This window comes from Podarcis gaigeae (genome assembly GCF_964106915.1).
Source record: "Podarcis gaigeae genome assembly, chromosome: 14".
NCBI lineage: Eukaryota > Metazoa > Chordata > Lepidosauria > Squamata > Lacertidae > Podarcis > Podarcis gaigeae.
Window position 1 is genome coordinate 41,357,230 of NC_139690.1, and position 13,449 is coordinate 41,370,678.

Sequence of the window (13,449 nt, forward strand, 5' to 3'; positions counted from 1 at the left end):
TAAAAGGTAAAGGTAAAGGTACCCCTGCCCGTACGGGCCAGTCTTGACAGACTCTGGGGTTGTGCGCCCATCTCACTTAAGAGGCCAGGGGCCAGCGCTGTCCGGAGACACTTCCGGGTCACATGGCCAGCGTGACATCGCTGCTCTGGCGAGCCAGAGCCGCACACGGAAACGCCGTTTACCTTCCCGCTGGTAAGCGGTCCCTATTTATCTACTTGCACCCGGAGGTGCTTTCGAACTGCTAGGTTGGCAGGCGCTGGGACCGAACGACGGGAGCACACCCCGCCGCAGGGATTCGAACCGCCGACCTTTCGATCGGCAAGTCCTAGGCGCTGAGGCTTTAACCCACAGCGCCACCTGCATCCCTCTTCCAAATGGTACTGGTGTGTAACTCCTGTCATTCATGACCATTTGTTATGCTGGTAGGTGCTGATGGTAGGTAGAATCCAACAACACCTGGATGACGACTAGTTCAGCGTCCTGAGGATAAAGGGCCAGCTTTGGCAGGCCAAATATGGTGAACAGGCTTAACCATGCTGACCCCGTGCTTAGTACATTTTCAGGCAGTAATTTTTATTTTTCTATTTTTCAGACTGCTTTGTTTTTAGTCTTTGCTGCTCAGTTGCGAGAGTGTGAAGATGCCACACCTGGAAAGAACCAGTAAGTTCAACGGCATCCGACTTTAGGAACCAAACAAAATCAAAACACAGGACCACACAGCAGTGGTTCTGTCAAGGTTACCTTCACATGCAAGGGTCCAGAAGTTGGTATTGCTGTTATCGTTACCAAAACCTTCGTTAGCTGAAGGCTTACTTCTTTACAGTCCTCTTGGCATACATCAATGAGTGCTTCCACACAGCAAAGCAGCTGCTCCATGTAAAAGACCTACCAAATACAAACAGAAAGGAAATGCTTCCACAAGGCAATTGTTGACGTTCTCGCATTGCTCCGCTGTAAGTCACATGGCCATATCCATGCTATTTCATGGTGGTCATGAAAGCCTGTTTTCTCCTGTAGTTACAACTATGCTCTGTGGCCAATGGCCATGTAAACACAACAGGAAACAATCATTATATGAAAAGGACCTAGGGGTCTTAGTGGACCCCAAGCTTAACACGAATCATGAGTGTGATGCAGCAGCAAAAAAAGCTAATGCTATTCTAGGCTGCATCAACAGAAGTATAGTTTCCCAATCATGGGAAGTAATAGTCATGCTCTGTTCTGCCTTGGTCAGACCACACCTGGAGTACTGTCTGGATGCCACAATTTAAGAAATATATTGATAAGCTGAATGTGTGCAAGGGAGGGCAACCAAGATGATCAAGGATCTGGAAACCAAGCCTTATGAGGAACGGTTGAAGGAGCTGGGTATGTTTAGCCTGGGAAAGAGGGGGCTGAGAGGAGATATGATAGCCATCTTCAGATATCTAAAGGGCTGTCACACGAAAGAGGGAACCAGTTTGCTTTCTCCTGCTCCAGAGGCTAGGACCTGAACCAATGGATTCAAGTTACAAGTTCCTCTGAAACATCAGGAATAACTTTCAGAAAAGTAAGAGCTTTTTGACAGTGCAACAAACTCCCTTGGGATGTTGTGGACTCTCCATCATTGGAGGTTTTTAAGCGGAGGTTGGATGGCCATCTGTCATGGATGCTTTAGCTGAGATTGGACTGGGGTTGGACTAGATGACCCTAGGGGTCCCTTCCAACTTGATGATTCTGATTACTGTTACCAAAGCTGCCCTAAAAATGGTTGTGGATGAAGGGCGGTATGTAATGTAATGTAATGTAACACAACGCAATGCAACGTAATGCAATGCATCAAGCCTAAGGAACTATCTGAGACAAGACTTACAAAGACTTACAGGATCTGGATACTGTCTATAATTGCAGCTTATTTTGCATTCTCCTTACCTCTTCAGACCGCTGTCTTATTTCAGTGCAGTCCAGTGTGCTGGCAAGGTACACCAAATGAGGCTGCAAGACTTTCCTTGGTGAACCCCTTATAACTGCCGCTAGAACCATGAGGTAGGATGGCATAGGCACTTTTTTGAGGTCAGACGTGATTAACTTCAGAGATACCGCTGGGCTGACAAAGGCGCCAATCAGCTCTGCTGCATTCACACACTATGAAAGGGAGCACAAACACGTTACCCAGATTATGAGAGGCAAAGGACCAAACAAATTAAACGTGGCCATTTTAAAAACAAAAACCAAGGGCACCAGCTTGCTTGCCTTTGCTTATTTAAAAAAAAATGCTTCAGAAATTGCCTTGTAGGCCTTTCCACTCTTTCACTCATAATTTTATGGATGACAAAGTTTTCTTGACATGTATCAAAGAAGCTCAGAACGAGCGTTCAGATGCCTTCTTTCAGCACCAACCTCTCAAACAGGCATCATGCCAAATAGCATATTGATGGCTTACAAATCTACTTTAAGCCATGCTTTCACATTCTGGTTTACTGGCTAGTAACAAACCACGATCTGTCAATTCAGATACCATGCCACACCATAGTAAGCTTCCTTAACCATGGTTTGGAGTGTTGCCTCAAACTGAGCCCAACTTTTTACTTTTTAGCGAGGAAGAATGGCAAATCCTAAGAACAAAAGAAGAAGCCTACTAGATCAGACCAGAATCCCAACCAGCTGGAATCTTGTCTCCCCACAGAGGCCAAAGTGATGCCTTGGGGAAGCCCTTGGGCAGGACACAAAAAGAGTTGCCTTCTCCTGTTGCTTCTCCCAGCAACTGATACTGACAGACATACTGCCTTTGAATCCCAGAGGTTCAATATAGCCATCGTGACTAGAAGCCATTGATAGACTTTTTCTCCATGCCATTCCTGCACACGCAAGCTTTGGAACACACAAATGAGTAGCATTCAAATCCAATTCGATTATTAATTTTTCAAAAATGGACAAAAATGCAATATTCTCTTCAACAACATTATCATCATTTATAGTTTTGCTTGCAAGTTTTACTAACATTATGAAATGGGAAAGAAGATACTTAAGCATTATTTTTACCCATAGGAGTGTCTTTTTTACTGTTCACATGCTGTACTGCTAAATAAGCATGCAAGCTTTCTTAAGGTTGGGTTTTAAATGGCACCTATTGCAAATAATAAAGTGGATTAATTATTGCTTCCACAAAGAAAAAGGAAAACAGCAGGAAGGAAGCCTAAACTTGCCATGTCTGAACACCGATTAAAGGTATCACATGGAACACACATACTTTAATATAGTGGGAGGATTATGCAGCAGAAAGAGGGAGAAAAAGATAACGTGAAATTAACTAGAAAGGGCATGAACTGCACATAGTTTTAAAATGGAATTTATCCCCCCAAGCATTTACACTTTAATCTCCTGCTTATGATTTTTAAGAGGCTGTTAATGCTTCACTTGGCCAGCACCACAGGTGATACTTGGAACAATCTCACCATTGATCTGTATAACCGAAGAGATATACATTTAGTTTAAGAGTGCCTGTATAAGTTTCCTATCTGCCCTGATCTAGCAAGGATGATCCACAAGGTGGATTGCCTTCCTGGACTGTCTCCCACACATTCAAAAAAATTGCATAGCATGCAGGAAGAAAAACATCTAGGACTTGGTTGTGCTAGGTTTACTATGGTTAACAACCATGGAGCACAGTTATGTGTGGTGAAAAGGTCTCTGCAGAGAATTTACTAAAATGGAAAAAAAAAAACGTTTCCAGAAAATTTCTTCACTTTTATGATTCATATCATAAAAACAAATCAATAACTAAATGAATGGACACAATCAAATCAAATTTGAATGGATACAGTATTAGTCAAATCTAAAATAAAAATTATAATTAACTTCTTTTCCTAGGAAACAAATATATTTATGCACTGCAGCATTTCAGGAATGCTAAAATTAGTATAAACAGTCCTGTCCTCCCCTCTTATAATCTAAACAATGCAAGGGAAATCTGTGCTACTGAGTTATCTCTTAAAATATTTACAAATGTTGCAAGAAACAAATGTTCCAATAAATGTTCCAAGTAAAGCTTTGAATTTGTTTGAACCTAACATTTAAACCACACACAGCTATTTAGCTATTAGGAAAACTTTTAGAATATTTATGAAGCGTGTAACATTAAGCCAACTTTTTAGTTTTACCAAAGACAAGTCCATTAACATGCTAAACGAGGTCTCTGTCAGCCCAGAGGCGCAGAAATCTTTCTGGGAACCGTGTTTCACAAAGGGGGTGAATTTGAAATTTGCAGACTTACATTCCTAGTCACATTACTTTCCTCATCTGAGCACACCCGGTATAGAGTTCTAAGGAGGAGTTCCATGTGCTGTGTGATATGGTCCTCTACATGTTGCAATAATATAACCAGAAGCTGTGACGCCTTTATTCTGGTGCCCTCAACCCAGTCAGTTATATCATGGCAGAGACCAGGAAGTATTTTGAAGATGTTTCTGATCACCAGCTCCCGACATCCCAGATCTGGACGAGTCACTAGAGTGAAATAAAAAATTAAAGAAAAAAGAGAGAGTGGGAATTCAGGGTTAGGGAAAGGCCTGTGAAACAGCTGTATGCTTTTAAGTTCTTGAGTCACAACAGGTATACCTACAATGAAACCAAAGTACGCAAGCTATACCCAAAGCACTATGCACATTTTGTTTGCGAATGCATCAAAAGGAAATGAAATAATCTCACAAAAAGAAAAGGTCGGCTCACATAGGTGTTGCTGTTACCAAACCTTCTACCTGCACACCCAACTATTTGCATGGACAAAGTAGTATTGGAAAGTGGTGGTACAGAGAAAAGAGATGACCAGTCATGATAAAGGGCATCACAGAAAGGGCACCTAAAATGTACACATGAACCTCCAGTTTACATGCAGCCTTCTGCATACATATGGAAAAATGTGAACCTTAGCCAGCACCCTTATATATGTAAATAGGTCTACAAATATCCCATAATGTGATTTTTTTTAATGCTCCAGATGCACCTTATCGCTCACCTTTCTGGCTTTTTCCATTGCAAAACCCTGAAAAGGATCTCTCCAATGTCCTATCCCCTCCCCCGCCCCACAAAACTGCTCTGGTGTTTGATTCAGAAACCTCAGAATATGGCTTTATTCTTTCTCAGGATGTTGCTGTTGTTGCTCTTTTCCAACATTGCCAGTACGATTTTTTAAACCTTTTCCTGATATCCGTCTGTTTTGTAGGATGTAGAGTTTGAATTACCTTTGCTGACAGAGCTAACAAGTCAGCTCTATCGAAACAGCCTACGATTTGGCTGGACACTCTTGATGGGTGGACATAACATTCTTTTGGCAGTCTGGCATGAACTGTGAACAGCAGCTATAGGCAATTCAAGACTAATGAGGTGTCATTTACTATCCAGATGTAAAAGACACAAGCATGGCCCTAAGAAATGGGCAATGGGATACTTTATTTCTTATAATGTAAACTGCTACAGCCTAACGTTCCGTTCAAACATTAAGAGGTTAAGTATCCCACCTTCAGAGGAGAGGTGGATGGCAACCAGAGACAGGGCCTTATTTGGTGGTGGCACCAATGCTTATGCAGTTTCCCCTCCCGACTGAATGCTCCGTCCAGCATTTCCCTTTTAAATTTTTAGATACCGTGTCCTTTTTAATCTGCCCAAGCTTTTAAGAAACAACACTTTGTTATCTGATCTGCAGAGAACTCTTACGTAGGACATTTTATTTATTTCAGGGTATTTTATCATTTATTTATTTTTATTGCTTGATGCTTGCTTCTATTTTTTTCAGTTTTGCAGTTTTGAGTTTTTAAATGAACTGTATTTCAAAAGGTCTTCTCGTTTTTTATTAATATGTATTGTGCACCACTTTGAACATTTTATTTTTTAAAAAAAGAAAACGTAAGAGGCAGGACATGCAGTTCTGAAATAAAGATAAATGAAGACAATGCTAATAGGAGGAGGGTTGTTGGTAAAATGGAATTGACTGAAGGAGCGGATTCTCACAAAAGAAAGCCCTCAAGCATACTGCAGTTTTGCATGAGGCCCTCTACTTGTGTGGCTGTACAAATAATAAAAAAACCTGATGTAAAACTTAAACAGGATGCAGAACACAGAAGTGTTTGTGAAGCACCTACTTAAAGGGAAGGATCTTCAAAGGCACTCTGAACTAAGGCTTCTTTTTGTCATGGAAGAGAGCATTTGGATTATGGAAATTGACAGCAGAAAAACAAAGAGGTCAAATTCAGAAATCCTGCCTAAGAAGACAAAGATAGAGAGTGGCATCCCATTTGACCAGAGGCATCTCCCCCCCTCCCCCCCCAACTATTTTTGACTGGTCCTTTTCAACAGTTCCCTTCATTTCTGATGCACAAATGCAGCTATTTCATCCGCATATCTTACGCCTGTCAAAGGCTTCTCCGCTGCCCCCTACCTTTTCCTAACCTGTCTGCACCCCTATCCTAAGGCAATGCTTTCTTCTTCTTCTCAGTGGAAAGTCGCCCTATTGTCAGGATGGCTTTCAGTTCCTTCTTTGCTTTTCACCCTGACCTGCAATCTCTGTCAACAGGAGATCAAAGCACACTGGGGCAGAGGTGTCAGGTTCATTAGCTTGCAGCTAGAAAAACTGGGGTTAGAGAGAAAAATTCAGCGGCAGGCAGGGGGAGGAAGGGTGGTCTGCATTTTGGAGGTGAAGTTCTTCAGAAACCATTTAGCTTCTGTTAGAGTGAGAGGCAGATACTGAAATATACCTGTTACATGGATGTTGGAGATTAAACTTGATGCCTTGGAACGTAATGTGTTTATAATGTTTATAATGTGTTGGCACTGGCATGATTAGACTGTACGTCTTGCCTTGATCTAACTAACACTGTGATGTGTACATAAACCCCTATCTTGTAACCCCTACATAAATGGGGTTGCCTGTATGTAACTTGGTAAAGGGATTTGTTCTTGTATTTATTTATTTATTTGGAATTTTCGAATCGATTGTGCTTTACAACTTGAATAAAAAAGGGAAAAGGTGCCATAAACTGTGCCAAATATTTCCCCAACAGGTTGTTTACAGAAAACACCAAAATAAACTTTAGTGAATTTCACCAGGTCCAGGAGTTCTGAAAATGCCCCAAATGTGAAATGAGGAAGCATTTGCTACTACCATTGAAGACGTCTGTTGAACATGTTAAATCATTAGCAGTCACCTTGTAGCACAGGCACCACACGTTGCACAAGCTGCAGTCATTTGGGGCAAAGGTAGAAGGACCTGTAGCCCTGGCTATTCCTATACTCCTGCCTTGGTGTCCCAGGTATGCTAGCCCCCAGCTCAATAAACTAAAATTACACCAGAGCACAGAAACCTCTCATGTACTGCATGAAAGCAGCAATCTCTCATACTTTGGCCTCATCTTACATCACAAAAGGCTTGCCAAAAAGACTGGCCACTGTTAAAGTTGTGCACAGCCAGGTAAGAGCTTGTCTCGTACAATTCTTTAGTAAAGGGAGAGAGAACAAGAACCATTCCACAAACCTGTTTTGAACTTCTTAAAAGATATAGTGAAAAATTATCAGGTCAGTTGTCTAAAAAGGTCCATAAATCTTTCCACAGGAGATGCAATTACAAGATGTTAGAAGGCACGATGCATGAAAAATCTCAGCTCAGCTAGGCAGTTGGGGGGTTGCCCAACCTTGTGATCTACACTTGTTTTGCAAAGAACATTGTCTCACACAGATCCCTTAATGCTTGTTATTACTCACCAGCTATCTCTGCTGCATAACAATTTATCCTCTAGCACCCGCTTGGCTGTTATGCCTCAAATTATTACAGTAGTCTTACCAAAGCTACTAAGTACTCTAAGTATCATCACATGACCCCTAACTACAAAGAGATTATCTAATAGACAAACATTTTGTTTTTTATAATATTTCAAATTTTAAAAGAACAGGTTAAGTTTCCAAATATTTCAAAATGTTTGCATTTTACTTTCTCATTAAGAGATGCTTTGTACCTGCCATATCAAACAGCTGCTCATTACAGGCTTGTAATAATGGGACAAGAAATTTGCACCTGAACATTTTTTCATTATACTCACATCCTGGAGGATAATAAGGTGGCACAACATAGAAGTCAAGTTTATCTTTAATATCATTCTCGTTTTCTTTTTCCCATTGTGAGCCTACTTTCTTCCAATAAGTAAGAGCCAGTTCCCTAAGTGTAAAACAAAGGCATCAAAAACACACACTATATATAACATACACAAAGAAGTTTAACAAATGTGTCACTTAAAAACAACGAAATCCTTTTTCAGCAAATCTGAAAGTGTTGGTTTTTTGTTTTTGTTTTTTAATCACACTCTGAGGCAATCTCCACAGCTGCATATCTAAGGTCCCTGGAATGTCGTACATGTGCCAGTCACTGAATGTAGCGTCAAAGTACAATCTGCATGTGCGAATGAGACATCACAGATTCATCAGAATAGACTGACCTTTCATATTGCCTATTTCAACTCAAAGGACATACTTTTCAGTGCAGAGGTTAAAAAAAAAAAAGCATTCAGCTGAGAGTCATCAAGTAATGAGAGATCCTTAGGTAATTGGATGAGAAACAGTTGTAGAGCGAGGCAGCATGGTCCCACTCTCTACTTTAATACATGAGCTGCAACATCCAAATAGAGCATAAATTATATAAACTGGATTCTGAGTTCTACTTACTTGTTTTCATGTATTTCGTCAGTAAGGCCACTGAGTAACAGAGGAATTAACTTGTGAAAATAAGAATATCTATCCCGCAGGTGGAGTAGCCACTCTCCAGTGACACTGGTAACAGCCTCTCTAACCTAGAAATGTTTAAAAGCAATGTATGACACATTTACATCCATCAAATATAAAAACAGACCATTGTACTACATTTTTTTTAAAAAAAAAACCCTTAACTCATGCAGCCTGAGGTTTTGGTTAAACTTCTTTTAAAAATAAAGGTTCAGCTTTCTTCATACATCCCTGCAAGTTCTTTGAGATGGAGGGGGAGGGGTTTGTCTGTTATTATGTTATGTGGTTTTATACTGTAAACGGCCCTGTGATCTTTGGATGAATGGTGATATATAAATTTAATAAATAAATAAGAAATAAAAAGAAGTATAACCCAGGCAGGCTTTTACTTTATCCTTCATCATAACACACAAACTGGTGTTCCATAAATTTAGTTTAAAAAGCCTCATTTCAAACAGGAAAATCTTAAACAGGGTATCTGAAGAAGTGTGCATGCACACGAAAGCTCATACCAAGAACTGACTTAGTTGGTCTTTAAGGTGCTACTGGAAGGAATTTTTTTTGTTAGGAAAATCTTAAAACAGTCTTGGAAATCTGGCAGTAAATTAACCTAAAGAGAAAAACTGTTCAAGATTGAAGTGCTAAAATCAAATATGGTCTCTCACATGAATCTTCAAGAAAGAACTGCCTGGTTACAATTTAGCCAGAACCAAGTTACCTGTGGGATCTCATCAAAACACCGCTGGGCTAGGTGAGAAAGCACATCATCCAGAGACTTCACATTGCCAAACTGAATCACTGCTCCTGTAGCCTGAATGACAGCAACACGGACTCTATAGTGTTGATGGGAAATTGCTTGCATTAAAGGATTGATCAAACTTTCTGACTGCATGTGAAAGGTATCTGGCAGAGGAAAATAAAGAAAATTTATGTTACTCCTGGTGAAGTAGTGTAGTTAGGTGTGTGCACTGTTTTATAATAGCACAAAGAATGCTGAGCAAAGACTTGGACAATATCAATATACAGCCTCCAATGAATCTGTAATGATGCTGTGGAATGGTAGAACAGCAATCTTACATCTTACTGAAAGATTTCAATTCAGCTGCCTTTTTCTGTATTTTCTGCAGGGGGCAGTGGAAATGGGAGGTCACAGAAAGGTCAAAGTGGGGACAAGGTGAGCTTTATCATACATTATTGATAGAGAACTATTTCACATCAACATTCTTATCTTAAACCTGTTTCTTATGAATAAATGTTATTGATTTAAATCGTGTTTTAACCTTCAAGTAGCGCTGTGGGTTAAACCACAGAGCCTAGGACTTGCCGATCAGAAGGCCGGCGGTTCGAATCCCCGCGACGGGGTGAGCTCCGATTGCTCGGTCCCTGCTCCTGCCAACCTAGCAGTTCGAAAGCACGTCAAAGTGCAAGTAGATAAATAGGTACCGCTCCGGCGGGAAGGTAAACGGCGTTTCCGTGCGCTGCTCTGGTTTGCCAGAAGCTGCTTAGTCATGCTGGCCACATGACCCGTAACCGTACGCCGGCTCCCTCGGCCAATAAAGCGAGATGAGTGCAGCAACCCCAGAGTCAACCACGACTGGACCTAATGATCGGGGTCCCTTTACCTTTTAAGCATAGATGAGTGCATTATTTTAATTCCCAGTTTATATGTGCAAATTGCCTTCAGATAGGGTCTAGCATACTGGTCTAGCCATGGGGGGGGGGGAGGGCAGATTATGTCTCTTGGGGGTGACTGCCCATCCTCTTCTGACACCACCTATGACTTGGCTTCTTCAGTCTGCTGCTCTTAAAGACAAAAGCAACCCAGGCTGTTAAGTTTTCACTTCTCCTGTGGTCTTTTAGTAAGATGTAGTTGCCTTATATACAGAAGCAGTCCTCTAGCTCAGTATTATTTGCTACACCCGGGGTCACTAACATATGCCCACAGAGGCCTTCTCTAGCACTCACAGGGTCCTCCCCACCTGGGGCACATATACAAAATTAGGTTTGATAGCAGATTTTAGTTGTAGGTGTGCACTGTGGTGCCCACAGGAGTTTCTCGCTTCCAAATGCGTCCCCCATAGTTGGGAACCCCTGGCCTACACTCACTGGCAGCAATGCTCCAAGGTTCTAGACTGGGTTCTTTCCCAGCCCTACCAGGAGATACCAGGGGCTGAACCTGGGACCTTCTACATGCAAAGCAGATGCTCTACCAAGGAGCTGCGGCCCTTTCCCCAAGTGCAAATGTGGGTAGGGGGATCACATCCACACCATATTAATTTAAAGCACGTGGCTTCCCTGAAATAGAACTACAATTGCCAGCACCCTGAACAAGCCAGAGTTCCCAGGATTCTTTTCGGGTGAGAAGCCATGTGCTTGAAACATATGGCATGGATGTGGCCAAAAACAGAGCTCCTGTTCCATCTCCACTGTCAGTGGCATTATAAACACCATTCACTGGGAACACTGGTGAGCCGAGTACTATTGCCACTGTGAGAAGAGGATGCTGGATCAAATGGGCCCCCGGGCCTAATCCAGGAGAGTCATCTTCTTATGCAACTTCATTTGTCCTAAGAGAAGGAACAATGGTGTGTACGTCTTCCCTCACGCTTGATCTGGAAGCTGCAATTAGTCTAGAATGCTGCAGCCGGAGTAAGGAGTAACGCCTTGTCAGCATATAACACCTACGCTAAGAAATCTGCACTGGTTGCCAATTTGCTGCTGGGCGTTACTATAAGTATATGAGCCCCTATCGACTTCCGACCAGTTTACCGACAAAATCGCCTTACCCCGCATGCGCCCACTTGACTGCTTCGATCGGCACAACTGGCACTTTCACAGGTGCCATAGAATACCTGCACCACAAATTCAATCACTTTGTGTGGCAGCGCCTGCACTTGGGAACACCTTGAATATGGAGATCAAGCAGGACTTGCCCTCACTAGCCCCTTTTTCGGCACCTGCTATAAACATTCCTGTTGCAGCCAAGTGTACCTGGATAGTTAGAAAGTTGAGGTAATTCCAATCTATTTTAGCCAGTTAACTTTTGAATGTTTTAAGGAAGGGCTGAGGTTTTTTATTTCTTGATTTTACGGTTTTACCTGTTGGTGAACCGCTTTGAGATTTATTTGAAATGAAACAGGATAGCTCAGTCAGTAGACCACGAGACTTTTCATATCAGGGTCTTGAGTTTGGAGTCCCACGTTGAATGAAAGATTCCTGCATGGTAGGGGTTGGATGTACAACCCCCCACCCCGTGGCCCCTCCCAACTCTACAAATCTGTGATTCTGTGAATGAATTTGAGTTGTGGCCTAAACCACAGAGCCTCTTGGGCTTGCCGATCAGAAGGTCGGTGGTTCAAATCCATGTGACGAGTTGTGCTCCCTTTGCTCTGCCCCAGCTCCTGCCAACCTAGCAGTTCGAAAGCATGCCAGTGCAAGTAGGTAAATAGGTACTGCTGCGGTGGGAAGGTAAACAGCGTTTCCCTGTGCTTTGGTTTCCATCACGGTGTCCCGCTGCACCAGAAGCGGTTTAGTTATGCTGAGCACATGACCCGGAAAGTTGTCTGTGGACAAACGCCAGCTCCCTTGGCCTGAAAGCGAGATGAGCACCGCAACCCCATAGTCGCCTTTGACTGGACTTAACAGTCCAGGGGTCCTTTACCTTTTTTCTTTACCCTATAGCAACCCAACTCCAGCTGGGGGAAAAATACCTTTTCTCCACTGCTCTTCAAAGTGCCCTGGCCCCCTTTCCTTCTCCCCCCGTCCCAAGCCAGGCTTCTTCTCTGCACCCTCCCCACCCTCCAGTCCACCAGGCAGCCCCTTCCCCAACCCCACACGCATCTCCCCCCTGCGCGCACCTGGCATGGCCTTTGCGCAGGCGGCGGCTCCCGCGCAGCCCTCTCGCTTGGCCTGCGGATACGGGTCGAGGAGGGCGCTGCGCAGGGCGCGCACCAGCTCGGGCAGGTAAGGCGCCAGGGCGTCTCCCCGGCACGCCTGCAGCAGGAAGCTGAGCAGCTGCAGGAGGCCCAGGCGCAGCTCCTCGCACGGCTCGCCTTCGCCCGGCGGGAGGCCCAGGCGCTGCGCCAGCGCCGGCACCAGGAAGGGCAGCGCCTGCTCCGGCCGGCTGCCCTGGCTCACGCCGTGGCGGGTCAGCTCCAGCGCCAGCTCCCGGCAGCGCTCGGCCGGGTCGGCCACCAGGCAGCGCGCCAGAGGCCGGAGCATCTCCTTGGCGAACACCTCCTGGAGCACCGGCGGCGGCAGCGGCCGCTCCAGGACCGCCGCGCGGAGGCCGGCCAGCGCCTGCAAGCGGGACTGCCGGGACCCGTCCTGCAGGCGGTCGAGGTGCCGGGACACCGCTTGGCTGACCTCGGCCACCCGAGGGTGGTGGTCTCCGATGGCCCCAGGCTCGTCGGCCATGCTGCCGCGTGCCCGTTGCTAAGGGAAGGCGGCGGCTAGGCCCGTTGCTAAGGGCCCCGACGCGGCTTCGCGGCCGCCGGCGGGGGTTGTTTACGGCGCCCGGCGACGTGCTTTACGGCAGGGGCCGGAAAGCGAGGACGCGGCTTGGCGTCAAGAGGAGGAGGGGGGTGCGCGGGCTTGCTAAAGCGGCGCTAACTAAACTCAATAAGCAAGGATCGCTGCCTGAGCTCTTAGGCTTTTCTGCTACTAAGTTGCCGCGAAGCAGCTTACGAGAGGACCCTAAAGCAACAC

General features: G+C 44.4%; 2 protein-coding genes across 2 annotated transcripts in view; both read right to left on the reverse strand.

The window, feature by feature from the left end:
* The window catches only part of DNAAF5 (dynein axonemal assembly factor 5), a 29,519-nt gene extending 16,247 nt beyond the window's left edge, over positions 1-13,272 (reverse strand). The window contains exons 1-7 of the mRNA XM_083711478.1: positions 12,600-13,272; positions 9,461-9,645; positions 8,686-8,810; positions 8,067-8,182; positions 4,253-4,485; positions 1,912-2,124; positions 742-885 (exon numbers count right to left, since the gene is read on the reverse strand). Coding sequence (XP_083567604.1) covers positions 742-885; positions 1,912-2,124; positions 4,253-4,485; positions 8,067-8,182; positions 8,686-8,810; positions 9,461-9,645; positions 12,600-13,158 — 1,575 coding nt within the window. The 5' untranslated portion in view covers positions 13,159-13,272. The remainder of the gene's footprint in view (positions 1-741; positions 886-1,911; positions 2,125-4,252; positions 4,486-8,066; positions 8,183-8,685; positions 8,811-9,460; positions 9,646-12,599) is intronic.
* SUN1 (Sad1 and UNC84 domain containing 1) overlaps positions 1-13,449 on the reverse strand; it is a 194,904-nt gene that overhangs the window by 70,541 nt on the left and 110,914 nt on the right. The gene's annotated exons all lie outside the window — the stretch shown is intronic.